Below are 20,600 nucleotides of genomic sequence, written 5' to 3' on the forward strand. Positions count from 1 at the left end.
ATCTCTTTCTGGATCAGGACTCCTTACGCACGGTCACTCATGCCCTCGTCACTTCCCGCCTGGACTACTGTAACGCTCTCTATATGGGGTTCCCCTTGAGGAGCACCCGGAGGCTCCAACTGGCGCAGAGTGCGGCCGCGCGGGTGGTGATGGGAGCAACATGGCGCTCCCATGTAACACCTCTCCTGCGCGAGCTGCACTGGCTCCTGGTGGTCTTCCGGGTGCGCTTCAAGGTTTTGGTTACCACCTTTAGAGCGCTCCATGGCTCAGGACCTGGTTACCTACGGGACCGCCTACTACCACCAGTAACCTCTCACCGGCCGGTACACTCACATAGAGAGGGGCTCCTCTGGGTGCCGTCGGCCAAACAATGTCGACTGGCGGCCCCTAGGGGGAGAGCCTTCTCTGTGGAGGCACCTACTATCTGGAACGAGCTCCCCCTGGAGATACGGAGGATCCCGGATCTGCGCACTTTCCGCCGCGCTCTTAAGACCTTTTTATTCCACCAAGTGGGTCTGGCCTAACCTCTTCCCTCTTTTCTTTTTAATATGCAAATTTTAATCTGTTTTTTAAATGATTGGGGTGTTTTAATTTCTCTGGGCCAAACTGTTTAATTCGATTTTATCTTGTTTTTAAATTTTGTATTTATGTATTTTACTGTTTGGCTGTTCACCGCCCTGAGTCCTTCGGGAGTAGGGCGGTATACAAATCAAATAAAGACAAAGATAAAGCAACCCTGTCATTGAGACTTCTGCCACCTCGTGACGTTCCCTTCCCATAACTCTTGTTACAATTCTCTCCAGCTGCTTGCAGTCTCCCCAGCTTAACACCCGCCCAGGAGGGAATTTTCTTCCCTGGGGAATTCAGAAAAAGTAGACACTCGGGGAGTCTGGAAGGTGCTGGAAAAGATGGAATGGGGCAATCTGCCATGGCCAACTCGCTGCAAGGCAATTTGTTGTGGCCAACTCACCGCAGGAAGACTCGCCGTGGCATAATTTAACAATTCAATTTAATTATTGAAAATACAGAAAAAATTGTTTTAATTTTTGCCGTTCACATTTCATTTTGTTCCTCCTTTTGCATCCTTTCTATTGTACCATTTCTTTGATATTAGTGTAACTCTTGTCATGCAGCAAGTTGTCCTGTGGCGAGTTGGCTGTGGTGGGTTAGCTGTGGGGCTGTGGCAAGTTGGCTATACTGAGTAGGACATGGCAAGTTGGCCATAGCAACCAAGGGTCATCTACTTTGGGTAGAGTTGGCTGTGGCAGGTTGGCCGTGGGAAGTTGGCTATGGCGAGATGGCCATGGTGGGTTGGCCGTGGCAAGATGAGCCAAAGAGTACAGAGAAGCTGTGGTCTCCAGAAGACTGTCAAAGAAACCTTTTCAAATTTCCTAGAAAAAAATATATATATGAAGTCTAGACATCCCAACACACACACACACACACACACCCCTACAGACAGAGACCACAATTTAGTTCAGCTTTAATAGACAGCAAGAGATATTTTCCTCTCTCTTTCTTTCCTTATTCGGGTTATTGTTGGCTCTTGGCTTGTGCTTGCCTGTCCTCTGGCGTCTAAGCTGCCTTGGCCAGAGCCCTCATTTCCATCCTTGCTTGCTATTCTGAGCTACTCTGAAATATTCACCATGCGAGCAGAGGCCCTTCAGGGAGCCAGGGAGGGTGGCTTAACAAGAGTGGCTTTTCTGGGAGGGAATCCTTTGCTGACGCCAACTGGAAATTGCCTAAAGTGGCCCCGCTTGGCTCAGCCGCTGCCTTTCCTTCCGGCAGGGAATGGCTCTCGGGTACCTTTGCAGGAGCTTAACAGACAGAAACCAGCAAATCCAGAAAGAAAACTCCAACACTGAAGGACCCCCGGAAGAGATGTGAGCGGTATGTGCGTGCGAAGGTGATAACACCGCAAGGAAAAAAGAAAGAAATATTTATTTCGTATTTTTTTTTGTACTTGTACACAAGTAAAATAAAATGCATATCTATATATATATATATAATCTATATTCATATTTATATATATACTGCAGTCTTCGGTGAATGAAAAAAAGGGAGCATTCTTTAACAAATGCCTCCTTCTGCAAACCCAGTAAGGTGGAAACGAAAGGAGGTTAAAACCTCGAAATTCAGAAAGGTAGGAATTTTTTTTAAAAAATTGCCACTGATGTGAACTCAGCAGATGGGAAAATGTGCAAAATCGTTTAGGACTTCAAATTACAAGGAATGATTTTTAGGGTGGGGGGAAACATTACAAAGATATGGGGGTTATTAGACCTCTTATTTTTCTATTCTTTCTTTCTTTCTTTCTTTCTTTCTTTCTTTCTTTCTTTCTTTCTTTCTTTCTTTCTTTCTTTCTTTCTTTCTTTCTCTTTCTCTTTCTCTTTCTCTTTCTCTTTCTCTTTTTCCTCTCTTTGGGAAAAGGGTAATTCCAAAGACAAAGGTAAGATCAACCAATCAAAATCAAACATATAAATTCCAGAAGGAAGAAATAAATTATTTACACTTTTTTTTTGTTGTTGTTGTTGATTTTGTGTGTGTGAGAGAGAGAGTTTATAAAGGCATCCAGTATAATGTTTAGCATCGTAACGTTTTTCTCTGGGCATAGCCTCTCCTTCACAACCTTTGGAGAGATGAGGCCTTGTGTCCCGTCCCATCCCATCCCCTCTCCCACCTCCTGTTCCTCTCTTAAAGCTGAGAGCCCCTCCTGAAAGCAAAGGCTGGATCGATTTCAAGAGAAGCAAAAGAGACTCCACATGACGGGGGGCAGAAGAAGGCTCGGGAGGACCGGGGGGCTGGCACTGGCACTGGGAGCCGGCTGTGCCATACGGCACTGAGACCTGGACTTATTCCTTCGAGAACACCCCTGCCTCCTTTTGGTCGGAGCGGTGGAGGGCTCTACGGGACCCAAGAACTCGGGTTTCAAGTTGGTCAAAGGGGGGTCGACCGCACTGGGGTACGTTCCAAAGGGCGAGTCGTTGATGTGCTTGTTGCTGCCGTTTTTGGGCAGTTCCACCTCCACCTGATGCTTGGTTTTGGCCATATTTTCCTTATCCTTGAGTGGGTTATTAGGAGAAGCCCGATTGGCTTTGGCTTCGTAAATGAAAGATTTATCCATCTCTGGCTGGCAGCATTTCTGCCCGTTGTCCTGAGGACCAAGTGTCGGGTCCGCCGTGGGCCGTTTGCCAGATCTGGTTTTGGTGCTGAAGACGCTCGTTCTGACCTGGTTGAAGGAGTCGAGGCAGCCTTCCAGGTCCGTGCTCTGCAAGCGCTTGAGGTCCCTTCCAGCCAGCTGAGCAGGTAAGTGGCACTCCAGTTCGGAGGAAGACCCTTTGAACTGCTTAAACCAATCCCAGAGCGACCGAGCCTGGCAATCACACACCCACTCGTTGCCGTTGAGTCGAAGGTATTGGAGAGACCCCAACGGAGCCATCGTCTCTCCGGTCAGCACCGTCAAGTTGTTATTAAAAAGGTACAAGGTCATCACTTTCCCCAGGTCATGGAATGCTCTCCGATGGACCACGCTGACCCTGTTTTGATGCAGCAGCAGCCTATCCAGATTTGTCAACCCCCGAAACACGTTTTCCGACAAACTCTTGATTTTGTTCCCATGCAGAAACAAATAGGTGAGGTTAGCAAGATCCAGGAAGGTGTCGTCCAGAAGCTCCTGCAGGTCATTGTCCTGCAGGTAGAGATACTGTAAGGAGAAAAGCCCCCGAAAAAGACCCGTGGACAACTCCAGGAGCCCGCAGCGATCCAGGTGCAAAGTATGCAGGTGGACAAGGCCCTGGAAGGTAGAAGGATTGATGGACTTCAGGTTCACGTTGTCGCTCAGATCGAGCTCTTCCAACTTGTCGAGCCCATAGAACGCCCCGGGTTCAATAAGACTGATATTGTTGGAGTGGATCCACAGAATGGAGATGTTGCGGCAGAAAGTAAAGCTGGTGGACTGGATCAGGTTGATTCGGTTGTTGTGTAGGAAAATCCGCTGAGTCTGGACTGGGATCTCGACGGGGATGGTGGCGATCCCTTGCTGCTGGCAGCTGATTGTGATTTTGGGTTCACTGTAACACACGCATGCTCCGGGACACAGCTCCACTTCGGATGGGAAGTTCAAGCACAGCACCAAAATCAGCAGTTTGCTTCCTGAAAAACGTCCCAAAGGAAGGAAGGGGGAGAAAGAGAAAGGAAGAGGCAGATTAGATCATTCCTGGAGACCGACATGTCATTGTCATTCACAACAGAGGCGTTTTAAAGGTACCACTAGAGCAGGGAGTGTGAAACTCAAGGCCCGCGGGCTGCATCCGGCCTGCAATGTGGCCTGGAAAATGTAAGGGGCCGGCCCAGGTCGCTTCGACCCAGTCTACCCAATGCGAAGAGGAAACATGTCAGCAGTTTGGGGAGTGGCATCAAGCTGGCCACACCCACCCAGTTGGCCCAGTGAATGGTGTCAAGCTGGCCATGCCCACCCAGCTGGCCATGCCCACCCAGTTGGCCACAGCCAGTGAGTGGCGTCAAGCTGGCCATGCCCATCCAGCTGGCCACACCCACCCGGTTGGCCACTCCCAGAGAGTGATGTCAAGCTGGCCACGCCCACCAAGTCAGCCACGCCTGCCCGGCTCCCTGAGGTCAACCACAGCCCTCATGTGGCCCTCAATGAAACTGAGTTTCACACCTCTGCATTAGAGACTAGACAAACAGCACCCAGTCTAGACAAATATGAGTAAAACGACCCCAATTGAAACAAGAAATTCCCTCGAGCCAATTATTAGCAACAGATTTTGGAAAGAGAAAAAAAAAACCCGACAGGTATATTTCTTACGAAAGCTCTCTCCGTGCCATGGAAATGCAAATGCTCCATTGGATATCGGGCATTTCCCTTCTTGACCGCATCACAAATGACACCATTTTGGTGTGGCCTCAATTACAGAGAAGATGAGAGAGAAGGCCGGCTCTGCTGGTATGGACATGTCCAGAGAGCAGCACCTTCCACCGTGGCCAAGACTGCCTACCAACTAGAAGTCAATGGCTGGTGACCTTGTGGGCACCCAAAACAGAGATGGCAAGATACCATCAACAAAGATATGCAAGCTGTGGGCCTGCGTCCTGAAGATGCAGCTGACCATGCAAAGTGGCCTCCGATGATCCGAAAAGCAGACCCTGCATCTGCGGGAATACGAGAAGAAGAAGGAGGAGGAGGAGGAGGAAGAAGAAGAAGGAAGAAGAAGAAAAAGGACTAGATTAGGAGGAGGAGGAGGAGGAGGAAGAAGAAGAAGAAGAAAGGAGGAGAATGAGAATGAGGAAGAGGAAGAGGAAGAGGAAGAAGAGGACGAGGAAGAAGAAGAAGAAGAAGAAGAAGAAAGGAGGAGAATGAGGAAGAGGAAGAGGAAGGGGAAGAGGAAGAGGAAGAGGAAGAGGAAGAGGAAGAGGAAGAGGAAGAGGAAGAAGAAGAAGAAGAAGAAGAAGAAGAAGAAGAAGAAGAAGAAGAAGAAGAAGAAGAAGAAGAAGAAGAAGAAGAAGAAGAAGAGATGTCTTACTCCAGGGATCCCAAACCCCTGGGCCATTCGGAACTGGGTCGTGGAAGCGGCAGGTGAGCATGTCCATGTGCACCTCACCTCCACTTGTGCGAGCAGTGGGCAAGCGTGTGCACGTACAACTCCATTTGTGCAAGTTCCCCCACGTTTGTGCAAATGGAGCTGCGTGTGTGTGTGCTTCCTGGCCACTCCCATGGGACCATCTCCACTGTTTCCCCCTCCCACTGGTCTGCAAAGTCAGAAAGGTTGGGGAACCCATTGCTTGCACCTGTGGAAGTTTGACTGAAGTCCTAAATCAGTGTTTCTCAACCTTGGAAGCTTGAAGATGGGTGGACTTCAACTCCCAGAATCCCCCAGCCAGCAGCGCTCAGTGGTAGAATCCTCTGCTACCACGTGTCAGGGTGGCAATTAATCCTATTCTGCTTTTGGGTAATTGCACCTTGATTAGAGAATGGATCGTGACCTTTCCTTGAAGTATACTTTATGAAAATAAAACCGAGAACTGCTGCTGGCTGGGGGATTCTGGGAGTTGAAGTCCACCCATCTTCAAGCTACCAAGGTTGAGAAACACTGTCCTAAATAGATTTTTATGCAAAACGACAGGTTTTGTTTTTTTTTTACTTTGGGGAGGATGTCACAGAAATGTTTATTACAATTCAAGTATCTGGAGCACCAAGAACATGCAGCATGATTTCAGATTTTCCTAAATTCTGGACTCCAGTCATTTAACATGTTTGTCTTTCACCGTTTCCCTCTTTGGGAGGGACAGAAGGGTGAATAGAAAAAGTTTTGCCGAAGGAAGACAGGTCGTAAAACTCTCTTAACAAACATCTCACTTAACGAGATAAACTTTGGGCTCAATTGTGGTCGTAAGGCGAGGACTACTTGTACTTCGTATTTCTTAACCCCCGTCTTCCCCCAGAGGGGAATGGATAACTTGAGAATCGATGCTTCTGGACCAGCGTTTCTCTCTCTCTCTCTCTCTCTCTTTTTTTGAAATAATTTTTATTACAATTTTCCTTTACACAACTCTAGTACATAATCAACAGACTGTCATTTTTGTATACTTCGGATCAACATTCCATACAATATATACCCGTGATGGTGAATCTATGGTGCGGGTGCCACAAGTGGCACACAGAGCCATATCAGTGGGCATGCGAGCATTGCTGTAGCTCAGCTCCAGCGTGCATGTGTGCGCCGGCCGGCTGATTTTTGGGCCTTCTGGTCCCACCGGAAGTTGGGAAATGGGCTGTTTCTGGCCTCCATGGGCCTCCGTGGGATGGGGGGTGGGGTGGGGAAGGCCGTTTTCACCCTCCGCAGGCTCCTAGAAAGCCTCTGGAGCAGGGGTGAAATGCTCCCGGTTCGGACCGGATCACATGATCCGGTAGCGATGTTGGCGGGTGGTTTGGAGAACCGGTAGCAAAAATCCCTGCGCCCCCCCCCCCACCATGCCCAGCTGAGCCACACGATCATCAGAGGCTTTTTTTTTAACTTTTAAAAGCATTTTTTTCTACCACCTCTTCCGACGAAAAAATGCTTTTAAAAGTAAAAAAAAAAAGCCTTTGATGATCGCGCGGCTCAGCTGGGATCGTCAGAGGCTTTTCAAAGCATTTTTTTCTGCAACCTCTTGGCCGAAGAGGTGGTAAAAAAAATGCTTTGAAAAGTCTCTGACGATCCCAGCTGAGTTGCCTGATCGGCGGAGGCTTTTCAAAGCATTAGAAAAAATGCTTTGAGAAGTAAAAAAAAAAAAAATTGGCCACGCCCACCCAGTCACATTACCCCCCCCCCAAGCCATGCCCACAGAACCGGTAGTAACAAATTTTACATTTCACCCCTGCTCGGGAACCTGGGGAGGGTGAAAAATAGGCCTACCAGGCCATCACGTGTTAAAAGCGTGGGAGGGCGTGTGGGGGCATGTGTGGGGACGGGATGCATTTAATTATAGGTGCGGGCGCACATGTGGGCAACCTCCCCGTGTCCCCCCCACTTTTGGCACGTGATGACAAAAAGGCTAGCCATCACTGATATATTCATTATATACATTCAATATCTAATCCTCAATACCCTTTTATATATTTCCAATTTTTATTTCTATTATCTATCCAAGTGTGCCATTTTTTCCAAACCGCATAAAATTCCGAATCATCTTTTTCTTTTAGTTCTAGGGTAACCGACCAGCGTTTCTCAATCTTGGCAATGTTCAGATGGGTGGACTTCAACTCCCAGAATTCCCCAGCCAGCGAGGTTGAGAAACAGACAGTCTCACAGCTGGTAAGGGAGGAAGTCCCTCGGCGAGGCTCATTTTTGGAAGATCTCTCCTGGGGAAGGGGAGCTGCTGATTCATTCGGGCGATGCAGCTCACTAGGTGGGAAGGTTTAACTACCGTTTTCTGCAGGAGTTAATTAACCGGATCCTGTTTGCACAACACACTAACCTCTCCTGACCCAGTTTAGCCTGCCGTGCAAACAGAGCCCAATAACAGGAGAACAGCTATTTTTGCCACGACCTTGAGAGAGCAGAAGAAGGCAAGCACTTGGGCGCCAAGCAAAAGGCAAAGAAAGCCACCGATGCTGCCTCCTTAAGGAGCCTTGGTAGTACAGGGGTTTAAGGCACCCTGTTATTAAGCTGGTTATTAAGACCAGCTGCCTGCAATTACTGCAGGGTTCGAATCTCGCCAAGGCTCAAGGTTGACTCAGCCTTCCATCCTTTCTAAGGTAGGTAAATTGAGGACCCAGTTGTGGGGGCAATAAGCTGACTTTGTATAAATATACAAAAGGATGAAGGCTATTGCTGAGCACATTGTAAGCCGCCCTGACCTACCTAGTGGCGATAAAAGCGGCGAAATCTAGTTATTTTGCCGCTCTTATCGCGTCATCAGATAATCGCCCGGCCGCCCTGTTTAGGGTGACCCGCTCCCTCCTCCATCTGGAAGCGCGGGATGACCCCTTGCAGGGCCGAGCCGAGGACTTTGTGCAGTATCTGTATGACAAAATCGCTCAGATTCGGGAAGGACTGGCCTCTGACTGGGTATGTCCGGACGGGATGACTGAGGCCGGTCTTGAGAGTGTTATCTGGGGGGAGTTCGATCCTGTGGCTCCCGAGGACATGGACAGGGTCCTGGGACGGCTGAACGCGACCACATGTTTATTGGACCCGTGTCCCTCCTGGTTGGTACTGGCTTCCCGGGAGGTGACACGAGGCTGGCTCCAGAAGATTGTTAACGCTTCTTTGAGTGAGGGGGTCCTGCCGGCCGCTTTGAAAGAAGCGGTTGTGAGGCCCCTCCTCAAGAAGCCCTCTCTGGATCCGGCTGTTTTGGCTAACTATCGTCCAGTCTCCAACCTTCGCTTTGTTGCGAAGGTTGTTGAGAGTGTGGTGGCGCAACAGCTTCCCCGGTACCTGGATGAAGCTGTCTATCTAGACCCGCTCCAGTCCGGCTTCCGGCCTGGGTACAGCACGGAAACGGCATTGGTCGCGTTGGTGGATGATCTCTGGAGGGCTCGGGATAGGGGTTGCTCCTCTGTCCTGGTCCTGTTAGACCTCTCAGCGGCTTTTGATACCATCGACCATGGTATCATGTTGCACCGGTTGGCGGGGTTGGGGGTGGGGGGCACCGTTCTGCGGTGGTTCTCCTCCTACCTCTCTGACCGGTCGCAATCTGTGTTGACGGGGGGGCAGCGGTCGACCCCGAGGCACCTTGCTTGTGGGGTGCCACAAGGGTCAGTCCTCTCGCCCCTTCTGTTCAACATTTATGTAAAGCCGCTGGGTGAGATCATCCGTGGCTTTGGGGTGGAGTTCCATCAGTACGCTGATGACACCCAGCTGTACATCTCCACCCCAGGCCACCCCAACGATGCCCTTGAAGTGATGTCCCAGTGTCTGGAGGCCGTGCGGGCCTGGATGGGGAGAAACAGGCTCCGACTCAACCCCTCCAAGACCGAGTGGCTGTGGCTTCCAGCGTCCCGATATAGCCAGCTGACGCCATCGCTGGCTATTGGGGGCGAATCACTCGCCCCCACGGAGAGGGCTCGCAACTTGGGCGTCCTCCTGGATGCACGGCTGTCTTTAGAAGATCATTTGACGGCCGTGGCCAGGGGGGCTTTTTATCAGGTTCGCCTGATACGCCAGCTGCGCCCCTTTCTAGATCGGGACTCTCTACGCACAGTCACTCAGGCACTAGTCATTTCCCGCCTGGACTACTGCAACGCTCTCTACATGGGGCTCCCCCTGGGGTGCACCCGGAGGCTCCAGCTGGTCCAGAACGCGGCCGCGCGGGGGATTATGGGGGCGACGAGGCGCTCCCATGTGACACCTCTCCTGCGCGAGCTGCACTGGCTCCCAGTGGTCTTCCGGGTGCGCTTCAAGGTGTTGGTGACCACCTTTAAAGCGCTCCATGGCTTAGGGCCGGGGTATTTACGAGACCACCTTCTGCCACCAATAGCCTCCCACCGGCCAGTACGCTCGCACAGAGTGGGCCTCCTCAGGGTGCCGTCCGCCAGACAATGTCGGCTGGCGACCCCCAGGGGGAGAGCCTTCTCTGTGACGGCGCCCACCCTCTGGAACAACCTTCCCCCAGAGTTACGTATAATAACAGACCTCCGGATTTTTCGTCGGGCCCTGAAAACCTATTTATTTCAACAAGCTGGGCTGGCCTGAGTTAAATTTTAAATTGATTTTAAATTGGGTTATCTTAATTTCGGCCAAAATATTTAATTATTTTAATACTGTTCTTAAATTTTGTATGCTTTGTTTTTATCTTGGCTGTGCACCGCCCTGAGTCCTATTGGAGAAGGGCGGTATAGAAATTTAATTAATAAATAAAAATAAATAAATAAATATAAATCAAATTAAAAAAAAAAAAAAAGGAAAGGAAAGGAGGGACAAGACACCAGCAGGTGATGCATGTTAAGCCTTACAGATTAACAGAGTTGGAAGGGACCTTGGAGATCATCTAGTCCAACCCCCCACCCAAGCAGGAGACCCTACACCATTTCTGACAGATGGCAGTCCAGTCTCTTCTTGAAAGCCTCCAGTGATGAAGCTCCCACAACTTCCGAAGGCAACTTCTGTTCCATGGGTTGACTGTTCTCTCTGTCAGAAAATTCCTCCTCATTTCTAGGTTGAATCTCTCCTTGGTCAGTTTCCATCCATTATTCCTTGTCTGGCCTTCGGGTGCTTTGGAAAATAGCTTGACCCCCTCCTCTCTGTGGCAGCCCCTCAAATATTGGAAGACTGCTATCCTGCCTCCCCTGGTCCTTCTCTTCACTGCCCAGTTCCTGCAACCGTTCATCGTTTTAGCCTCCAGTCCCATCATCATCCTGGTTGCTCTTCTCTGCACTCTTTCTAGAGTCTCAACATCTTTTTTATAATCTGGTGTCCAAAAGAGGAGCCTTGGTGGCACAGTGGCTAAAGTGCTGTTAAAGTAAAGCCAGCTGCCTGCAATTACTGCAAGTTCGAATCTCACTAGGCTCAAGGTTGACTCAGCCTTCCATCCTTCTGAGGTAGGTAAAATGAGGACCCGGATTGTGGGGTAATAAGCTGACTTTGTGTAAAAACACCACTTGCGGGGTGTGGGGGGGCAAAAGCCCTACTAAGCAGGTATATACAAAAGTATGAAGTCCATTGTAAGCTGCCCTGAGTCTCCGGAGAAGGGTGGCATATAAATCCAACCAATAAATAAACAATAAATAAATAAACTGGATGCAGTACTCTAGGTGTGGTCTTACTAAGGCTTTATAGAGTGGTATTATAGTGTTGGCAGTGGCGAGTTGGCCACAGACCCCCTCTCTACCCCACTGGCAGCCAGCCTCTTGTATGCAGAGAGGTGAGGGTAGGAATACGTTTGGAGAGCTCTCCGAGCCTGCTATAAAGGGCTATAAATCTCCATCAATAAATTACGATCATTTGCTCTGTCAATATTATAGATATGGCTCAGATATTTTATCGGGGCATTGGGAACGGCACCAAGGGACGGATCAGACCGAAGACGGTTCCCCCTTTCGGGTAATCAAACGCCGGGAAACCAAAACTAAGCCTGTGCTCTTGCCATCATAACTCACTCGGTGCGCTTAATGAAGCTGCCAATCGGAGAGAGAGAACTGCAGCTGCCGTGGCTCCGAGCGAGATCTCTTCGGAGGAGAGATGGCACCTGCTCAGCAAGCGGGGACAATCCGTGCCTGAGATTATTAAGCTCTTCCAAAACCCCTCAAGGCTGAGCATTTGGATCGCACTGGTGACATTGGCTGGCTGCTTGTCATGTTTTGACACGCTCCAGCCCCATTGTATGGCGCAAAACAAGGCACAGGTTCCGAGCGCCCGGCTGACAGCGTGTCACACGGAGGAGGCTTCTCTTGGGAAATTAAAGCCATTCTACCACCCGGGAGGGGGGAAAAGGGGAGGGGGGGAGAAGATGCCAAAAATGCAAGGAAAGACAAATCCGTTGGGAGTTTGGTGAGTCACGCTAGGCATTAGGGCTGCGCATGTGAGAGAAACAGGGTTTCTCCAGCCTTCTCCTGCCCTGTAATGAGAGCACCAAACTCCACATGAGGATAGCAATAGCACTAAGACTTATATACCGCTTCACAGTGTTTTACAGCCCTCTCTAAGCAGTTTAAAGGGTCAGCCTCTTGCCCCCAACAATCTGGGTCCTCATTTTACCCACCTTGGAAGGATGGAAGGCTGAGTCAACCTTGAGCCAGTCAGGATTGAACTGCTGGCAGTGGGCAGAGTCAGCCTGCAATACTGCATTCTAACCATTGTGTCACTGCACTGAGAAGGTTGACTCAGCCTTCCATCCTTCCAAGGTCAGTAAAATGAGGACCCAGATTGTTGGGGGCAACAGGCTGACTCTGTACACGGCTTAGAAAGGGCTGTACAGCACTGTAAAGCGGTATATAATTGCTATGGCTATTCCTATTCCTATTCCTATTCCTATTCCTATTCCTATTCCTTCCTTCCTTCCTTCCCTCCCTCCCTCCTTCCCTCCCATCCATCCATCCATGGTGTGCAGTGGTTAGAATGCAGTAATGCAGGCTAATTCTGCCCACTGCCATCAGTTCAATCCTGAGTCAAGGTTGACTCAGCCTTCCATCCTTCCGAGATGGGTAAAATTAGGACCCAGATCATTGGGGGCAAGAGGCTGACTCTGTAGTCTGCTTAGAAAGGGCTGTAAAGCATTGTGAAGCGGTATATACGTCTAAGTGCTATTGCTATTGTCCTTCCTTCCTTCCTTCCTTCCTTCCTTCCTTCCTTCCTTCCTTCCTTCCTTCCTTCCTTCCTTCCTTCCTTCCTTCCTTCGAGTTCACTTGGGGTCGCAAGTCGAGGACTACCTGTGGAACAGTTCCAAACTGAGCCACAAATAACCTATTTACAAACAGCTGCAAGAACCCCAAGATTTGCCCTAATAACCCACCCCCCATTTAAGAATTATTATTTTAAGCCAAGAGGTTTGCCATCCTTCAAGTTAGCACGACTCCTTTGGTGATAATTTCATCCATCATAAGGCGCAGATCCCCCCCCCACACACACACCTTCCTACTAAATCTTTCTCCAGTCTTGACAGTCTCCAGATGTGGGCCTACAAATCTCATGACAATAAAGCTGGGAACAAGGAGAATTGAAAGCAGCACATCTGCAGGGCGCCAGATGGGGGAGGCTTTTACTGGGAGATTGGGGAGGGGGATGATACTTGTCTTGCAGGCGACACAGCCAACACTTCTGCAGAATGAGTAGAGAGGGCAGCTGACGGGAGCAGGCAATGAGTAAAATTGTGCGAGGGGGTGTTTGGGGTGTACAGGAGGGGTGGGAAAACATGCCGCAGGGTCAGGACACTGTAAAAATGTTTTCCGCTTTGAGCCATAAAATGTTGGCGCTCTGAAATTTATGGCCAACCAGTCTTTCCTTTTAGGATGCTCCACATCACATCAAATGCAGACGAAGAGAAAGAAGAAATGGGAGCTTAGCTAAACTGAGATAAGGGCTAGCACTGATGCTGTTACCTAGTTGGGTCATGAAATGTCTGCAAGAAAACCACCAAGCTCAAAGAGCACCAAGGACCCTACAGTCCTCCTCTTCCTCTTTTCCTTCCCCGCCACTCCACAAACCCAACTCCCTTCTAGCACTGATGCTGTTATCTAGTTGGGTCATGAAATGTCTGCAAGAAAACTAGCAAACCCAGAGAGCACCAAGGACCCCTCATTTCAACCCTGAGCTACAAATATTCTCCTGTATTGGAAAATTGAATTTATACCAACCCCTCACCGCTCTGTGGCTTACTATCCTGGTAACCCATCTTGGCTTCCCCACTTTGCACCTCCTCTATGGCATAAGTATGCCCCTGTTCCACCTCCTGAGGTGTTGTGGCCCGCCAGCGGCCTGTGCATATCGTGGCTGATCTCGATGAAGAGGAGGCTGGTGTGGGGTCGCGTCAGCAGCCTGCACAGCCGGCGCTCGCGTCAGACAGCGAGGAGGCTGAAGAGGATGTGGTGCCAGAGGCAGAGACTCAGCCAGGGCCTTCAGAACCTCCAGAGGCTCCTTCCAGTGGAGAGAGCAAAGTGGAGGAGCCTCTTCTCAATACTCAAGCATGCAGGGCTGCCAAAAGGCAGGAGTGGCTACTCAGGAGGAGGAGGTCTCCTTGAGAGTAGGGCTTGAGGATAATTGGCCACTCCCTTAGACTATTTAAGTCGCACGCAGCTGTGCATTCTTGCTGGAAACAACTAGTATTTATTATCAGAGTATTTTATCATATCTTGTTTTCTGGGCTGGTTGCCAACTTTTGCCGGACTTTGGTTTATCCTTGCTACTTAAATAAATTTGATAAGGACCGTTGGTGTGTGTCAATATCCTCGGAAATCCGGAGCTGGGGCAGAACATGATGTCCATGAGTCACTCAACCTGATAAGCCCTGTCCGTCCACAGCTCACCAAGGACAAGACTTTGATTGCATGGTAGTGGTCACCATCTTGACTTGGTTTTGAACTGGGCAAGTTGACAACGGATCTTTGTTCTCCTGAACTGCCAAGGGTTAACCCTTTGCTGTATCCATGAAGTCTGGCGTGACTCAAGAGAAGTGAGAGCAACTGGAAGAGAATGCATCACCTTCCTTTCCACCAGCTGTGACAGAGGAAAAGCCTATCTCATTCTTCAACATAGTGACTAAATTAGTAGACCAGCGAAATACTGTGGACGTAATATACTTAGATTTCAGAAAGGCATTCGACAAAGTAGACCACAACATATTTCTCAGTAAGCTAGAAAAAAAGTGGGATAGATAGCATCACCACCAGATGGATTCACAACTGGCTGACAAAACTAGCAGAAGTCATGATAACTTATGGTGTCAGGGTCTCCTGCTTGGGTGGGGGGGGGTTGGACTAGATGACCTACAAGGTCCCTTCCAGCTCTGTTGATCTGTTACATCTTCCTCTCAAGTTTATCGATCTGCAGATATGATGATGCACTTTTCCTTCAGGAGAAAGTCGATAAGAATCCTTTGCTGCCTGGGCATAAAGGGACTCAAAGGCAGCACGAAACCTTTTGCTGAGTCAATGGCCTTCTCTTGCCTTTATCATTGACAGGCAGGGATAGAAGGTGAAAAAAAGGCCACACCTAGAGTAATGCATCCAGTTTAGGTCACCACACTATAAAAAAGAGGTTGAGACTCTAGAAAGAGTGCAGAGAGGAGCAACCAGGATGATGAGGGGACTGGAGGCTAAAACATACGATGAACGGTTGCAGGAACTGGGCATGGCTAGTGTAGTGAAGAGAAGGACCAGGGGAGACATGAGGACAGTCTTCCAATACTTGAGGGGCTGCCACAGAGAGGAGGGGGTCCAGCTATCTTCCAAAGCACCTGAAGGCCAGACAAGGAAGAATGGATGGAAACTGAACAAGGAGAGATTCAATGTAGAAATAAGGAGGAATTTTCTGACAGTGAGAACAATCAACCGATGGAACAGAAGTTGCCTTTGGAAGTTGTGGGAGCTTCATCACTAGAGGCTTTCAAGAAGAGACTGGACTGCCATCCGTCAGAAATGGTGTAGGGTCTCCTGCTTGGATGGGGGGTTGGACTAGATGACCTACAAGGTCCCTTCCAACTCTTTTAATCTGTATCTGTATCTACCATAATTCTGTGTCTACCCAGCCTCGTCTTCTGAAGAGGTCCAGTTCAGTTGGAAGCAAGGACATATGGCTTCTCTTCTCATTGTGACTTCCTTGTATTTCACAGAAATGACTAAACAGCCGAGGTATTAATATCACTCTATAAAGCTTTAGTAAGACCACACCTAGAGTATTGCATCCAGTTTAGATCACACACTATATAACAGATGTTGAGACTCTGGAAAGAGTGCAGAGAAGAGCAACCGGGATGATGAGGGGGCTGGAGGCTAAAACATACGATGAACGGTTGCAGGAACTGGGCCTGGCTAGTCTAGTGAAGAGAAGGACCAGGGGAGACACGAGGACAGTCTTCCAATACTTGAGGGGCTGCCACAGAGAGGAGGAGGTCCAGCTATCTTCCAAAGCACCCGAAGGCCAGACAAGGAAGAATGGATGGAAACTGATCAAGGAGAGATTCAACCTGGAAATAAGGAGAAAATTTCTGACAGTAAGAACAATCAACCGATGGAACAGAAGTTGCCTTTGGAAGTTGTGGGAGCTTCATCACTGGAGGCTTTCAAGAAGAGACTGGACGGCCATCCGTCGGAAATGGTGTAGGGTCTCCTGCTTGGATGGGGGGTTGGACTAGATGATCTACAAGGGTCCTTGCAACTCCGTTAATCTGTTAATCTGAAATCATGGAGCACCCCTTCAGATCCTCTCTAGGGCCGTGAATAAAAAGGTGCTGATGACATATCTACTTATTTATTTTCAGTGTTTGTAGGACCACCAATCTATCTGAAAAACCCCTGCGCAGCCAACGTACCACACAAAACATCAACAATAATAAAACACACATATTAATTGTTTTTAATATTTGTATTTCATGTTTTTAATTCTGGCTGTGCACCGCCCTGAGTCCTCAGGGAGAAGGGCGGTATATAAATTGAAAATAAATAAATAAATAAAAAATAAATATTCACAATATGGATCGAGGGCCCCCCTTATTAAAATTACAAAATATCTATAGTAGGCCGTATATCCACGCTGAAGCTCCTATCTTCCCGTTCCTCATGCTTGGAGGACACCACACCAATGACCCCTTGTCCCTATCGTGCAATAGTTTGGAAACATTTCATTTATATTCTTGGGCTCAGAGAGTTTCAGCCTGTCTGTCATGTGGATCTTTTGGGTGTGTGTATGTGTGAAGCCACTATCCCATTTTTGATCTTGAAGAAAGAGTCAAGCTTTGATCCAGGAATTAGGGGGCTCGCATTGACTCAGTGCCTAAGACGCTGAGCTTGTTGATCAGAAAGGTCGGCAGTTCGAATCCTTAGTATAGGTCTCCTGCGTGAGCAGGGGGTTGGACTAGATGACCTCCGAGGTCCCTTCCAACTCTGTTAATCTGTTACATCTTCCTCTCAAGTCTATTGATATGATTGCTGAATTTTTTTTTTGTACCCAGGAAGGGAAACAGCAGCGTCTTGGGCCATCAGCATGACAACTGGGGCCAACTGCATCCCAGAATAACAGAGTTGGAAGGGGCCTTGGGAGGTCTTCTAGTCCAACCCCGTGCACACGCTGAAGCACAAAGTTCTATCTCTCACTGGCCAGGGATTTTCACAATTCCTCGGCTTGTTCCAAGAACAACTGAATCAATTTGGCTTTTTTTAAAACAAACAAACAAACAACAACAACAACAAAAAACAAATATAAGGTGGCATTCAACTTTTCCATCAAACCGTAGACCCTTTTCAGTCCAAAAGCAAGAAGTATTTCCTATTTGCAGGGCAATATAAATATACTGTAAGGCAGGGGTCTCCAACCTTGGCAACTTTAAGCCTGGCGGACTTCAACGGAGCCTTGGTGGAGCAGCGGACTAAAGCGCTGTTAAATAGCACTTAGCTGTCAGCTGCCTGCAATTACTGCAAGTTTGAATCTCACCAGGCTCAAGGTTGACTCAGCCTTCCATCCTTCCGAGGTAGGTAAAATGAGGACCCGGATTGTGGGGCAATAAATTGACTTTGTATAAAAAAAGAACACCGCTTTGGGGGGGGGGGGCGAAAGCCCTACTAAGTAAGTATATACAAAAGTATGAAGGCTATTGCTTAACGCATTGTAAGCCGCCCTGAGTCTCCGGAGAAGGGCAGCATATAAATCGAACCAATAAATAAATAAATAAACTCCAATAATTCCCCAACCAGCTTTGCTGAAGTCCGCTTTGCTGGCTGGGGAATTCTGGGAATTGAAGTCCGCCAGGCTTAAAGTTGCCAAGATTGGAGAGCCCTGCTGTAAGAGAATGCTTGAAAGTTGAGAAAGAAACGGAGCATTTCCAAGCATGACCAGGGCAGAATAGATGGATAGCTCAGCGGTATTTCGGTATAAAAGCCATTAGTGCCTCAGTTAAGCAATCGGAGAGAAAGAAGCTGAAATGATTCAGTGAGACTCCCACCTTAATGAGTTCGCTAATGAATGGCGGCTGGGGTGTCACGGATTCCATTTCCAAGATTCTGCCTCAAGTCCCTCTTTTTTTCCTGGCGTTAAAGGATGATTGATGAAGCTCCCTGAGAAATCTTGCATCTCCATTCATGAACTGTTGGGGCTTGAGAAGAGTCTCAACCCGAAGGCAACAATTATCCGCTTTGCTGTGTGTAGATTACACTCAAGCACTTTGTGCCTTCTGCTTTTAAAAGATGGTTTCGGAGAAACTGAAGCACGTTCAGAGGAGGAAAAAGAGGAGGGTGGGGGAGTAGAAAACAAGACCTATGACGGAAGATGGAATATGGCATCCAGTTTTGGTCACCATAGCAGGGGTGAAATGCTCCCGGTTCGGACCACAGGAGCGATGGCGGCGGGTGGTTCGGAGAACCGGTAGCAAAAATCCCTGCCCCCACCCATGCCCAGTTGAGCCGCGCAATCATCAGAGGCTTTTTTTATTATTTTTTAAAGCATTTTTACTACAACCTCTTTGACCAAAAAAATGCTTTTAAAAGTTAAAAAAAAAAAGAACCTCTGATGATTGCGTGGCTCAGCTGGGATCGTCAGATGCTTTTAAAAGCATTTTTTAAAAAACCTCTTTGGCCGAAGAGGTTGTAGAAAAAATGCTTTTAAAAGTAAAAAAAAAAAGCCTCCAATGATAGCGTGGCTCAGCTGGGATCATCAGATGCTTTTAAAAGCATTTTTTTTTTTTAGAAAAAATGCTTTTAAAAATATAAAAAAAAAGCCTCTGATGCTCGCACGGCTCAGCTGGGATCGTCGGAGTCTTTTAAGAGCATTTTTTCTACAACCTCTTCGGCCAAAGAGGTTGTAGAAAAAAAAATGCTTTTAAAAGCCTCTGACGATCCCAGCTGAGTTGCCTGATCGTCAGAGGCTTTTAAAAGCATTTTTTTCTGCAACTTCTTCGGCTGAAGAGGTTATAGAAAAAATGCTTTTAAAAGTAAAAAAAAAAAAAAAGTTGGCCACGCCCACCCAGTCACATTACCTCCCCAAGCCACGCCCACAGAACCGGTAGTAACAAATTTTACATTTCACCACTGTACATTTCACCATAGTTTGTGCATGTACGTTTGTGCATGTGCGTGAGAGTACTGGTGCACAGTGTCTGCATGCGCAGATGGCATTCATGCGTGTGCATTGCACACGTGAAAAGCATGCACATGCACAAATGTTGCAATTGTGCACACATCGCACGGGGGAGCCGTGAGAAACCTGTGTGTGCATGCGAAGACGGTGCGGTTGCGTGTGCAGTGCATGGTGGTGCACGCGTGCAAAAGCTGTTTACATATGCAGATGGTGCGGTTGCGCACAGAGCGCATGGGGGAGGAGCTGTGCGAAGCGCATGAAGCATGTACCTGTTTGGCACTCGGTGAGTAAAAGGTTTGCCACCACTGCCCTATACCATTTCAGACCCCATACCGGCCCTTAGTTGTTTTGCCCCAGCTCCGGATTCCCAAGGATTGTGACACACACCAACGGTCCTTATCAAAGTTATAACGTACCAAGAATAAACAAAGTCCGGCAAAGGTTGGCAACCAGCCCAGAAAACAAGATACGATAAGACACTCACTCTTCAAAAATGCTCTGTAATAATTACACGTTGTTTCCAGCAAGAAATTACTAACTCCCTTAAATAGACTAAGGGAGAGGCCAATTATCCTCAAACCTTACTCTCGAGGAGACCTCCTCCTCCTGAGTAGCGATTCCTGCCTTTTGGCAGCCCTGCGTGCCGAGCATTGAGGAGAGGCTCCTCCACTTTGCTCTCTCCACTTGAAGGAGCCTCTGGAGGTTCTGAAGGCCCAGGCTGAGTCTCTGCCTCTGGCACCACATCCTCTTCAGCCTCCTCGCTGTCTGATGCGAGTGCCAGCTGCAAAGCTGCTGGCGTGACCCCACACCAGCCTCCTGGTCGTCGGGATCAGCCATGATCCGCACAGGTCGCTGGCGGGCCACAACATTAGTCTCATGGCAGAATATTATTAGCAGCCACCCAAGAATCCCGTATAAATCAAGAGAAGGAACCAAGGCTTCAAAGCGAATGGATTTATATCTCAACAAAGACCTCCACTCCCTTCATACGCCCCTCCCAGTCCTCGGACGAGCGCATGCAACTCTTCCAAAAGGCCTAAATGCAATGGGACAATCTGGTTAACAGGCCACTGACCCTGAAAGAATATAATGCCGGGCCTAATGAGGAGTTAATTGATGTGGAATTAAACACGGTGTTGACACTTAAACAGGCCACGTTAGGGCCACATAAAAAGGAACGCTGTCAGCAGCACTTACAAGCTTCATACTCCAAAGAGGCCCTGAGCTGAAGGGTAGGGTTTCAACCAAGTTAATGCTATTTACAAAAGCTTTCTATGGATGGTCTGTTACAGTTCCCTCGGCTCGTAATTCTGTACGACATCTCGACATCTGTAGATGTCAGTCAGTCAATCAATCAATCAATCAATCAATCAATCAGAA

General features: G+C 48.5%; 1 protein-coding gene across 1 annotated transcript in view; it reads right to left on the reverse strand.

Annotated features, from left to right (window-relative positions):
• Positions 1 to 1,922: 1,922 nt before the first annotated feature.
• The window catches only part of RTN4R (reticulon 4 receptor), a 168,773-nt gene continuing 150,095 nt past the window's right edge, over positions 1,923 to 20,600 (reverse strand). The window contains exon 2 of the mRNA XM_034438442.3: positions 1,923 to 4,152. Within this exon, the coding sequence (XP_034294333.2) occupies positions 2,738 to 4,152 (1,415 nt within the window). The 3' untranslated portion in view covers positions 1,923 to 2,737. The remainder of the gene's footprint in view (positions 4,153 to 20,600) is intronic.

Source organism: Pantherophis guttatus, chromosome 17 (genome assembly GCF_059756535.1).
Source record: "Pantherophis guttatus breed Tessera chromosome 17, ASM5975653v1, whole genome shotgun sequence".
Lineage (NCBI taxonomy): Eukaryota > Metazoa > Chordata > Lepidosauria > Squamata > Colubridae > Pantherophis > Pantherophis guttatus.